Source organism: Chiloscyllium plagiosum, unplaced genomic scaffold, assembly GCF_037043375.1.
Source record: "Chiloscyllium plagiosum isolate Xiang-an unplaced genomic scaffold, Cpla_swu_hap1 HiC_scaffold_31, whole genome shotgun sequence".
NCBI classification, from domain to species: Eukaryota; Metazoa; Chordata; class Chondrichthyes; order Orectolobiformes; family Hemiscylliidae; genus Chiloscyllium; species Chiloscyllium plagiosum.
The window spans coordinates 30,617,061-30,630,266 of NW_028270169.1; the positions used below are offsets into that span (position 1 = coordinate 30,617,061).

Consider the following 13,206-nt stretch of genomic DNA (forward strand, 5'->3'; position numbering starts at 1 on the left):
AAAATGTCAAAATGAATATTGATAAGATTTCTGTTCTGCAAGGGGGTAAGGATTGATACCGATGTGAATATATAGAATTAAGGTATAAATCAAACATAGTTGAAGTGAATGACAGAAAAGACTCAACAGGTTAACTGGAATACCGCTACTCCTCCCTTTAAGAGATCTGAGTCAAGAATAGGAGATATATTGTTTGAATTTGGTATCTTAGTTAAATTTGAGATTTGTTGGAATTAAGTATTCAATGCTGCAGAAGAAAACAGTGTAAAACATCTAATTTCCAGGATTGTCGCAGGCATATAATCCCAACCTGGTGCCATTCTGAGAGACGAAAGCTCTTTAAATTTGCAAGAAAGACTGTAGTGGGTCCAGAACCAACATCCTCTGTCTTGAAGGAGAAAGTGTTGCCATTAAAGTCAAATTGGTATTTACTACAAAGTAAAAGAATTAATACAGTTGATTTGTTAGTGATAAATGGAGAATATTTTCAACAAAGTAAGTGCTTTTTTAAATATTCAATGGAAAGAAAAACATTTGCATCTACATTTCACTTTTCATAACTACTGGATCCCTCAGTTGATATTTAAGTAATTTTGAAGTGTATTCACTGTTGTAACACAGGAAATGTCTAGCTAATTTATCAATGGCAAACTCCAAAAACAACCATCTAACATGACCAGATAATCTATTTATCTGGTGATGTTGATGTGTGGAATAAACGATGGTATTGGGAGTTAGCACCTGCTCTTCTTCATCATAGTGCCATGGGCTCTTTTACATCCACTCCAACACAAAGGCATTAATCCTGCAGAATTCGGTTGGTGCATCAGCCTTGATTGTGTGCCTGAGTAGAGGTGAACCCAGAACCATGATGACTTAAAGACAGTATTACAATTCAAGATGGTGGTGGCATGATAGGGTTGTTCTCAGGCTCCTCAGCCTGTCTGCTCCAGACAGGCTGCATCCTTTTCTCTCTATCTCTCCTTTTTTGTGTTTTTTTCTGTTTTTGCTTTTCTTCATTTTCTGATGTCATGGAGAAGCTGGAAGAGTGTCGGCAGGGTGTCGGTTGCAGTGCTGGTAGTGTTCAGAGCCAGGATCCATGGCTGTGGTCGGCCTAGAGGGTCATTGGCTGCAGTGGTGACGGTGCCTGGAGTGGAGAGTCCTGGCTGTGGTATACCTGGAGCTTGGACTCGGCGAGTTGTTGGCAGTTGGTGATGACTCCGTCTGTGGTAAGCCCAGAGCTTGGTCTTGCGGGTCTTTGGCTGTGGCAGTGATGGTGCCTGGAGCAGGTTCTCCCAACTATGGTAGGCCTGATCCATGGACTAGTGGTGGGGTCATCATTGCTGTATTCAGAGCAGAGACTCCTTGATGCCCGGGACACCTTGCAGAAATCCTGGAGCACTATTTGATGACCCCTTGTACAGAAGATAAACTCCATTTATGTAATTTTTTCTTATTCTTTTCGTAACTCAAAATGGTACTTGATGTGACAGGACAAAACAATTCTCACTATATATTTCTGGATATATGTAACAACAAATGTAACAATAACTCACTCTCTCAAATTAAGCTATGGCCGGTATATTTGGAGAGTATAAAATAGAAGAATGGTCAGAAATAATTTTGTTCAGTGTACCAATCCCAACAATGGCGCTTTATGCCCTCAAACATCACAGGTAGACATCTAACGGCCAGAAACAACAGTCAGCAGGTTGAGATATCTTCCCAATTTACAGCAGACAGAGCATCATTGCATTGACGGGTTCTCTCTGAAATGAGAGGACAAAATTGCCTGATCACGAGTTGCATTCATTGGAAGCTCTGATGGTTGGGAACAAAAAGGGGATGGGGCGCAGATACAGGTGCTATCATTTAGATGAATGGATAGGCAATCCGTCTTGATATGAACTAGTGCAGTGGAGCTTGGAGTTACACAACATTCGTTTTATGTGTTGGCCAGGGCAGTTTTGAACAAAGTTAAAAATCACGCAACTCCAGGTTATAGTCCAACAGGTTTATTTGGAGGCACTAGCTTTCCGAGCGCTGCTCCTGATAAGCGCAACCACCTGATGAAGGAGCGTCGCTCCGAAAGCTAGTGCTTCCAAATAAACCTGTTGGACTTTAACCTGGTGTTGTGTGATTTTTAACTTGGTCCACCCCTAGTCCAACAGCGGCTCCTCCACATCATGGCTACCATAGTCTTGTACAAGTGCTGCGGATGCCCACAACCAGACCGTTGAGAAGGTGGCACAGTGGTTAGCACTGCTGCCTCACAGCGCCAGAGACCCGGGTTCAATTCCCGCCTCAGGCGACTGACTGTGTGGAGTTTGCACGTTCTCCCCGTGTGTGCGTGGGTTTCCTCCGGGTGCTCCGGTTTCCTCCCACCATCCAAAGATGTGCAGGGTCAGGTGAATTGGCCATGCTAAATTGCCTGTAGTGTAAGGTAAGGGGTAAATGTAGGGGTATGGGTGGGTTGCACTTCAGCGGGTCGGTGTGGACTTGTTGGGCCGAAGGGCCTGTTTCCACACTGTAATGTAATCTAATAATCTAATCTAGTCACCATGTTAGACCATAGCGCAACTTCCCCAATCGTGCAACTTTGATACTTTACGGGGCGGGAAGAAACTGTCCAAGGGCCGTGACGTCAGTGCGTCTACACGTCACTGCGCGGCTCTGTGCGCGATGACGCAATGAGGCCCCCACGCCCAGGAGTCGCGCGCCTCAGCGGTTGGTGAAGCGAAGGAAGAAAATTCCGCCGGGAGCTGGAGCTGGAGGAAGAGGAAGAAAGAGACAGAGAGCGACTCGGACAGCGATCCAGGTGAGACCCGCTTTCCGATGGTGTCGCACGAAATGATTGATTGCGGTGTTAGACCGATCTTCACAGCCCGGTCCGTGTCGATTGAGTCGGGTAGCGGCAGTTGGGGACCGGCCGCCGGCGTACAGGCAGCTCCCTGCTCCGCAGGGCCGGGCTGTCCTCCCTTAGCAGCCATCGATTGCTGTGGGGAAAGGGTAGGCACCGAGGCGTGGTGTGGGTGTGGGTGTGGGTGTGGGTGTGGGGAGCTGGTACACAAACACCGAGAGAGAGATGGGAAGAGTTAATGCGATCTGTGTTTAACTGTACTACTACATCCCAGTGTTGGTCAGGTTGATAGCGCTCCTCCTCCTCCTCTCAGAGTAGGTCACAGGTTCAAATCTCAGTCCCGAGACTTGAGAACGTAAATAAACCCGGATGAGCCATTTAAACTGAAGCAAAACAAAACAAAGTTAAACGTACAGCGGGGTCAAGTAGCTAGCATCTGTGGAGAGAAACAGGCGTTTCGATCGAGATTGTCTTTAGTCAGGACTGAAGCCTTGATTTTAATCTTCGACGGGGATCCACGGCACTTGTCCAACTCCAAGCTTCTCCCGCACCAGTTCACATCCAGATGGACTGCATGCCCTTTCAGCGAAGTGAATCCGGCCGCAGACGCGCATCTTCTCTCCCGGGGTTTCCTATCAGATGTCACTGTGACCCGTGAATTTAGCCCTCACGTTTTAGAGACCTCAATCCCATGTGGGTTGGAGAATAAGTTACCAGAACAAGTTACTTGTACTCAAAGTGGCTGCTGCATTTCCCTTAATTTCAACTCTTAACCCTTGAAAAATAGTCCAACAGGTTTAATTGGAAGCACACTGGCTTTCGGAGCAACGCTCCTTCATCAGATGATTGTGGAGGGCTCGATCGTAACACAGAATTTATAGCAAACATTTGCAGTGTGATGTAACTGAAATTATACATTGAAAAACTGATTGTCTGTTAAGCCTTTCATCTGTTAGAGTACAGTGATAGTTTCACTTCTTTCATGTGTAAATCACAAAACCTTTTTTTAAAAAGTTGCATTCTCAGGTTAGCTGTTAACAATGGTGATAGCTAGACAATATGTTGAAGGTGTTAGCCCCCAGTGCTCTCTGTCTATGACCTGATGTTTAGATTGATTCTAATCTAAAAAGTGAGATAACAGAGTTTTACATAAATTCATGCAGTTTTTGAGCTCAGAGTTCTACATGAATGTATGCAATTTTTGAGCAAAATGCAATGTAACACCTTCAACATATTGGTAAAAACAATGACTGCAGATGCTGGAAACCAGATTCTGGATTAGTGGTGCTGGAAGAGCACAGCAGTTCAAGGAGCTTTGAAATCGATTTCGAAGCTCCTTGGATGCTGCCTGAACTGCTGTGCTCTTCCAGCACCACTAATCCAGAACCTTCAACATATTGTCTAGCTATCACCGTTGTTAACAGCTAACCCGAGAATGCAACTTTAAAAAAAAAGGGTTTGGTGATTTACACATGAAAGAAGTGAAACTATCACTGTATTCTAACAGATGAAAAGCTTAACAGACAATCAATTTTTCAATGTATAATTTCAGTTACATCACACTGCAAATTTTTGCTATAAATACTGTGTTACGATCGAGCCCTCCACAATCATCTGATGAAGGAGCGTTGCTCCGAAAGCTAGTGTGCTTCCAATTAAACCTGTTGGACTATAACCTGGTGTTGTGTGATTTTTAACTTTGTACACCCCAGTCCAATACCGGCATCTCCAAATCTTGAAGAGTAGGCTGTGAAGTAATTTGCAATGCCCTGGGTTCTCGAAAGGAAGGCAGTTTTTTATACTTCCGTTAGAGATGAAAATAATATGCAGAATTAAACATTCTATTTCCTCACCAGTTGGGTCCTGCTTGAATAGTTTGTGAAGTATTTTGAGTTGTTTCTGCAAAGTGTTGTAACGTCCTGTCTAATTAGACTTTGTCTCTCAGGCGTGAGTCAGTAGGTCATTACTTGTCACAGAAACTGCTAGTGTTTTGACATACTCTTGTAGCTATTTATTTATCTGACTGGTCCTGTAGTAGTTTCTGATCAGTAGTACTCTCCCAACTGTTTATATTGGATAATTTGGTGATAATAATGCAATCAAACCTCAAGGGCTGGTGGTTAGATTCATCAAGGCAATGAAAAAGTTATGGCTCAGATTTAGACTAAAGACAAAAGTATTTTTGGGCAGCAGTATCTGGTGACTGTACATTTACAGTGAAAACTGGTAATGCCACTGAGCAATTTGGCATTGAAATAAATGGAAGGTCATGGAGTTGCAGTGCTTTTGAGATTATACCATTAAAATTCCTAGAAAAATTGGGGCCTGCCCAGACAGTGTAGCAACTTTTAAACAGCAGGTTGTTAATTACTGTACACCAGACTCTTCCAACACTGAAAATTAATTTTCATCTAATTTTAATTATAACTGAAGGTCTGAAATAAAATTTAAATGCTTATTTGTTTCAGAGTAACTTTTTCTTTCTTATTTCTCTAACTTCTGTCTTTCCTTCACTCATTTTGCTTTTTGCACACGATTTGACTATGTTTCCTGGTTCAGATTCTGTGTAGAATCAAATTGTTTTGGTGAGACATGATTGCTTACTCAGTTCCCAAAAATCCCAGATTCCCCCCAATACAGGTTGACATATTAAAAATGGGAGTGAGGTGCAGGGCTGGATTGTAGGGATGCGGAGCTAATGTTATTTAATATTTTGTTTTGCAGAAAAGGTGTAATTAAGGATGAAAGTAAGGGAACTCCAATTATTGACTCTAAATTACTGATCGAGATTCATTGGTACAGGAACTGTCTGTTTATCTTGTATGCCGCTGTAACTTTTTTGGAAATGGATTTTACATTAAAAGAGATTGATCACAGTAAGAGCCATGCAAATTGCCAATATTCAGGCAGAAACAAAGGCATATTCAAACAAATGTAACATTAGTGGGCAATTAAGTATTTAACTTCAATAGCTATCTTCACATCTATCACAATATTTCAAGGTGACTGATTTTTGTTTACAATGTTTGGCTGCAGGCCTCAGCTGGCAAATTGGAAAGCCCCTGTTTTTTTTATGCTGTTACCATGACCTAGTTGTCTGTCCTGTACTTTAATATTGGCAAATACTGAGGTACCACTGTTATTTATTCCAATGCATCAATATTCTGAGGAAAAATGCATATATTAATTAAATCTTGATTTAGCAGTGGCAAGTGGGAATGTTTATCCCTGAGGGTGTGGCTGTCTATTCAGCATCTTTTCTTTTGAGTTGGTATTACAATTTTCAGGTTTGTCTCGGGTATACTGCCTGGCTCAGTGGTACGTAGTTCTCCCATAAGCAGTCCCCGAGTCTTGTGATAACGGATGGGTTCATACTTCCTACCACTTTAATTACATGATGAAACTACCAATGCTAATTAAAATAGTACCCTTTATGTGATCTGAGAAAATGTATTGTCTCATGTTCAGTTGCTCTAGTCAACACAGATCTAAATTGTTTAGATTAGATTAGATTAGATTAGATTACATTACAGTATGGAAACAGGCCCTTCGGCTCAACAAGTCCACACCGACCCGCCGAAGCGAAACCCACCCATACCCCTACATTTACCCCTTACCTAACACTACGGGCAATTTAGCATGGCCAATTCACCTGACCCTGCACATCTTTTTGGACTGTGGGAGGAAACCGGAGCACCCGGAGGAAACCCACGCAGACACGGGGAGAACGTGCAAACTCCACACAGTCAGTCACCTGAGGCGGGAATTGAACCCGGGTCTCAGGCGCTGTGAGGCAGCAGTGCTAACCACTGTGCCACCGTGCCGCCCAGATCTTTTAGACTTTAAGCAGATTACTTTTTTTCTGATTTGTATGACTGTTGTCCACTTTTATTGTTGACAGGACTCTTTCCAGTAGCGCTACCAGTTCTCACATGCACCCCAGGAAATTATCTCCTTACTTTCCTTCCTTGAAATAATGGGGGTACTCCGAATCCAAAGCTAGGAGGATAACCTGTGATACTGAATGAAATGCTGGTTTTGTACTCTACCGGGGAATTGCATTCAGTTTCAGCAGTTTCCTTTCTGAGAGGTGAATTAGGTTAAAATTGTTCCACCAGAGTCAAGGTTGAGTCAATTGACCTATAGTGTCTCATCTCAAAATGTATGAGTGCACTGAAATCTGTTACCTGTTGCAGCCACAACTGCAACATAGGATCAATGCAAAGATTACATTCCCAGTAGTTGTGAAGGTGACTGTGGCAATGAGCATTTGGGCTGGAGACATTTATTGCATCTCAGTTTGCCATGTGTTGTTGCATGAGGAAGGTCACTCTCACTCTTTCTGTTTGTTGAGAATTGACTACAATTGTTATAACTGCTCCGCTTGAGAGGGTCCTTAAATCATTATGATTAGGTTAAAGTGTGTTCCCAAGTAAGGAGGGATGAACTGGTTTTCCTTTTAGTTTGGGTTTTCAAGTTTTTTTTTAAAAAGGAACTCCTCCCCTCATGTATGGATATCTTTTTCCCAATCTGAATGCGTTTATTTAAAAGGAAGCCAAATTTACCAAGTTAGAGTTATTAACTATTAAAAACAAGAAAAGATAATAAACATGACACACACACAGTTTAGAAATATGAATTACGTAATCAGATCACAGTTAAAAAGACATGCAAACCAGTTCTTAGAAGCATGATGTTATGACATGGGGATAAGAAGCCAAACAAAATAACTCACTACCACTGGATTCACAACACAGTGAAATTAAAATATTTATTGACCCACAAATTTGCTCAAGTGTTCCCAACCAGACTTTATCTTGGGCACCAGGTTTGTAACTTAAACATGAGTTAACAATTTATTATTAGTAGCGTAACTTTAACAGAACACAGATAAACAACAGGTATTCTAATTAATATCTATGATCTAAGCCCAATCTTCTTTGATCATCTTACTGACGCACATAGTTATGGGATAAATTATAAAGGAAAATAAAAGAATTGTAATTTGCAATTCAGTAAATGTTTCGATGATGAATGAAAGGCTTTCATGAAATGCTTCGATGATTGGTTGTATTAGAGGCACATAGGATTATGTATCTTGCTTGAATTCTGATGTCACCAGTTAATGAAAATGGCCTCAGCAGAAATCGTCTTAGAACATTCAACAAGTCAATAACCAAGCTGAAACCAGAGAGAGCAAGACAAAAGCAACACTGTCCAAAAGATTTCAAAACACAAAACTGCCTCCTGCTCAAAACCCAGACAGAACCAGTTTTTTTTATTTTCTCCTTTTTTCTTCAACATTATCTGTGATTAGCTGGCCAGCACCTCTCCTACTTGATTGACCAATTCAACATCCAACCAGCTGTCAGTCCCTCAGAAAAGCAGCGTTGAGGTACCAAATTGTCTACAGTATCCTTGGAACAGTAATTAGCCTGCATTAACTTTCTAGCCTTCTTTGTTCTCTCCTTGTATTATAAGAAAAAAGCTGATGTTCAAAGTTCAGTTCTCAATTTCAATTCTCAGTTTCAAACCAAAAATGAGAAAAATAAGTTTAAAAAAGTGATGATCCCAATGGTGAATGTGACATGTTGAAGCTGTTGATGCTGATAATTCCAATGTTGGTACTGTTGCGGTTCCTTTTGAAATTCTTGGCTTAGCAAGTTACCTTAACAGGCTTTTGTGCGGTTTCCTTTTTAATGGTGACTTCAGTGCTTAGTTTTTAACAACCAGTATGAGAGTGTCTTTCTTTACTTGCAGTGCAGAGATATCTAATGGCTGTTTTCAAGCTATGAGCTTCTAAGCACACTGGCACATCTGCTCATATACACACATACAGGTCCAGTTGTTGCAGTTGATTTTTAACCTCTTTTTGTATATTCTTCAAAGGGTAAACACAAACATGCCTGCACTTTAGACCATAATTCTGCTGAGAGGGGTAGTCAGTCTTTCATTGTCTTTGCAGCAGCAAGAAATCACAGTGTATTTTGTTTTGAATTCTATCTCCTGCTCTGAAGGTTTGTTATTTGAAGTTCCTTTGGCACCTTCTTCAAGTATAATATTTCATGGTTCCTCTTGGGGCTTTGTGATCCACACAAGGATTTGCCAGACAACCATTAGTAATATGCCCTCTTCTTTGAAAAAAAACTTTGAATGTTTAGTATGTCTGTGCGTAGTGTGGCGTGATAACCATTATCATGAGTACATTTCATCCTCTCTTAACCTGAAAGATGCAGGCAGAGTGAGAATGCAACTTTGCTGGGATTCTCAGTTTCCTAATACGCATGTAGCTGATATGTGATCACAGGCAGTGAATCATGCAAGTTAATGTATAAGATGTACTGGAGCTGACCATTGGTGTGCTGAAATAACACTTCACTCATCAGACATTGTTGTGCTTGCGCTTCATCTGTGCTGCTGAAGTTGGACCTTAAAATCATAAGACATAGGAGCAGAAACTGAACCATGGAGTCTGCTCTGCCATTCAATCATGGCTGATAAGTTTCTCAACCCCATTCTCCCCATAACCTTTGATCCCCTTGACAACCATAAACCTAGCTATCTCTGTTGTAAATATACTCAAAGACCTAGCCTTCATAGTCTTCTGTGGCAATGAATTCAATAGATTCACCACCCTCTAGCAGAAGAAGTCTCTCCTTATCTAGGTTTTAAAGGGTTTTCCCTTTACTCTAAACTATGCAGTTGGATCCTAGAATCTCCTGCTAATGAAAACATCTTCCCAACGTCCTCTCTGTCCAGGCCGTTCAGTGTTCTGTAAGTTTCAATTAGATTATCCCTCGTCCTTCTCAATTCCATCAAGTATAGATGAGGGCCATTATGTGTTAGGTCTTTCATTCCTGCGGTCATTGTCGCGAACCTCCTCTGGACTCTCTGCAGGACCAGTACATCCTTACTGAGGAATGGGTCTTTGTAGGCTTCCAACTTGGCTTCCAACTGCCCTTTGCTGCATTATATGTTTTCTCTTTTGCTTTAATGCTGTCTCTGACCTCCCTTGTCATCCACGGTTGCCTCATCCTCCCTTTTAGGTATGCTTCTCTTTCCTCAGGGTGAATTTTTGCTGTGTTACTCCCAGAAACTCTTGCCATTATTGTTCCATTATCTTTCCTACTAGGCTCCTTTCCCACTCAGCTCTGGTCAGCTCTTCCCTTCTGCTTTGGTAGTTGCCTTAATTCAGTTGTAATACCATTGCATCTGATTCCACTTGCTTCCTCTCAAATTGTAGGTAAATTCTATCATGTTATGTTCAATGCCTCCTAAGGGTTCTTTCACCTTAAGCTCCCTTATGAAGTCTGCCTTATTGCACACCACTATATCAAAATTGCCTGTGCCCTTGTGGGCTCCACCACAAGCTGCTCCAAATAACTTTCTCGTAGACATTCCACAAATTCCCTTTCTGGCAATCCACTACCAACCTGATTTTCCCAGTCCCATATTGAAGTCCCCCATGATCACTGTAACCTTACCTTTCTTCCATGCCTTTTCTATCTCCTGATGTATCCTGTGCCCCACATCCTAACTACTGTTTGGAAGCCTGTGCATGATTCCCATTGTGACTTTTTAACTTTTCGGTTCCTCAGCTCTACCTACACAGATTCTACATCATCTGACCCAACATTGTCTCTTGCTGTTAATTTAATTTCATTTCTTACTGGTGAGGCAGCCTCCACTCTGCCCACCTGCCTGTCTTTTCGATAGGATGTATATCCTTGGATATTTAACTCCCAGTGCTGATCCCCTTGCAGCCATGTCTCTGTGATAACCACCACATACCTGCCAATTTCTATCTGCTGCAAGCTCATTTACCTTATTTCATATACTGAATGCATTCAGATACAATATCTTCAGTCCTGTATTTGCCATCTTTCTTCTCATTGTCATCCCTTTATTCTGTGTGCTTGAAATTTGCATCCTAACCCTTTCTCAAACACAAAATAGGGCAGTGTGTTTGGAGACTTTAATAACTGCTCCTGAGTTCTCCTTTCTTTTAATTTTTTTTTCATCCTTTTCCATGCAGTTGAATCCCTCCCCACATACGTTAACCTGCTGCTTTGTTTCCCATTGGCCATGACACTTCTTAACTTTTACCTTTCCCTTCACCTTCACTTCCTAGTTTAAAGTCTTGTTGACACCCTATTTACCCTTTTCACAAGAACATTGGTCCCTGCTTTATTCGGGTGGAGACTGTCCCAGTGGTTCAGATCTGTCCTGTTCCAGTAAAGTTATGGTTGTTTATAAACCTGGACACACATTCTTACTGATAATGTGCAAATCCCTATGCCAAAGATATGTTGGGAGTGCTCCACTTTCCTGGCTATTGGTCAAAGGATGTATGGAAGGTCTCTTCTGCGGCAGAACTCCGATGCAAACATGCCCTCCTTCAAGCTGGTATATGCACTATCTGAGCCTCTTATTTGGCTGCAATCATGTGCCCATATCACCATGTGCAAATCCCACCTTCATGTCATCTCTAAGTTACCCAAGTATCATTGCCTGACATGGTGACTACAAGCGTAAGATCAAGTGATATTTGTGATGTATTCATTACTCTAACATTTTAATTTTATTTTAAAGCTGTGCTCTGAATTTGTAAGCCTTTTGTTTTTAATATAACTACAAGAAAGAAGTCAATTCAATGACCAGTAATTTTATCTGAACAATCATTATTATTTTAGGATTTAGTAAATTATTTAATGACCTTTTATCAGTGTTACATAGCTGTTTTATGCAGACCTGTGTCTATCAGGTTTTAGTTTGTCTTTACTGTAACTTTGTTTTGTTTTCCAATAGAAATATGAGCTTGAAATCAGAACGAAGAGGAATTCATGTGGACCAGTCAGAACTGCTGTGTAAGAAAGGGTGTGGTTACTATGGAAATCCTGCTTGGCAAGGTTTTTGTTCCAAGTGTTGGAGAGAAGAATACAGCAAAGCGAGACAACGACAAATTCAGGAAGATTGGGAGCTTGCAGAACGGTAGTGCTTCTGATTTGATTATTTTGTACTCTACCAGCAATATCCTTGACACATTCCAAGAATGACATATAGGAATTTTTTTTTTTTGTCAAGCATGACATCTGTCAACATTGCTAGTTGCTTTTGTTCATCTGTAGTGAGTATTTCTTTAAAGAAATAAATCCCTTAAACAATAGACATATTGGGGAAAAAAATCTGTCTTTAAATGCCAAATGATAGGGGGGTACTGGTGATGGACTGGGGTGAACAAAATTTAAAAATCACACAACACTAGGTTATAGTCTAACAGGTTTATTTGGAATTACTAGCTTTAGGAATGCTACTCTGAAAGCTAGTACTTGCAAATAAACCTGTTGGACTATAACTTGGTGTTGTGTGATTTTTAAATATGATGTGGTTCTAGGCTACATAGAACAAGTGTTATAGGTCTGGAACCCTTATTATGCTGAAGTTTACAGCATGGTAACAGAGCACCAAGCTAACAGAAAATAAAGTTGAGTGGATATAACGCATTCCACATTGTGTGAAATGTAGTTCGAACTTTTTGAGCACCAGGACAAACTCTTTTGCATTATTGATTTAATTTATGAAGCAGTTAAGTTTCTGGACTAATGTTCCCATTGAATTTGTGCAGCGTTTCTCTGATTTTTGCTTTCTCCTGTACATTTTTTGCAATTGGTGTCTCTTTCTGCTTTTGCTTCCTTCTGAAGGAATTCTTGGACATTGTTTTTTTCCTTATGTCTGTAATTGAAACAACCTTTCTATTTAATCGAAGTGGATATTTCTGACTAAGTAGGTTATTGGTTAAGCAATAGGTTAAAAAAATTTAAGCATGTAAAATCTATCTAAGCAGGTTAGTTTGTTACATAAGATGATAGACCCTCTGCAGTATGCATTAAACATTTGCTTTTATATTGTATATTAATCTAATATTTTGAATACAAAGTTTACAGCGTGAAGAGGAAGCTGCTTATGCTAGCAGTCAAGGGGCTCCATCACTCACCTTTTCTAAATTTGAAGAGAAAAAAACAAATGAGACAAAAAGAAAAGTCCAGACTGTCAAAAAGTTCTTCAGTCCATCATCCCGGGCTGCACCAAAGAAAGGTAAATAGCTTGGAAATGCTTGAACTGAGCATAAATCTTCTTGCTTTTCTGAGAACAAGCATCTTTTACAATTTAGCCTTGTGTTTGCCGAATATTTCTGATTGCAAATGTTAGTATAAAGTTCTTGTACTATTTTTAAAACTATAAAAATAATTCTTGTGTCAGTGTTTTGCATACTTACGTGTGGAGTCATTATATTGACAAGAATCAGGAAGTGAAGCTATTATGGAAACTCTAAGAATGAAATTGAC

The 13,206-nt window shown here is 40.6% G+C and overlaps 1 protein-coding gene across 4 annotated transcripts in view; it reads left to right on the forward strand.

The window, feature by feature from the left end:
* The first annotated feature begins 2,675 nt into the window (after positions 1-2,675).
* The window catches only part of rabgef1 (RAB guanine nucleotide exchange factor (GEF) 1), a 41,243-nt gene continuing 30,712 nt past the window's right edge, over positions 2,676-13,206 (forward strand). For 3 of the 4 annotated variants that reach the window (XM_043718538.2, XM_043718539.2, XM_043718540.2), the window contains exons 1-3: positions 2,676-2,818; positions 11,669-11,851; positions 12,798-12,955. In XM_043718538.2, the coding sequence (XP_043574473.1) occupies positions 11,673-11,851; positions 12,798-12,955 (337 nt within the window). In that variant the 5' untranslated portion in view covers positions 2,676-2,818; positions 11,669-11,672. The remainder of the gene's footprint in view (positions 2,819-11,668; positions 11,852-12,797; positions 12,956-13,206) is intronic. The other variant, XM_043718541.2, reaches the window with a different exon arrangement.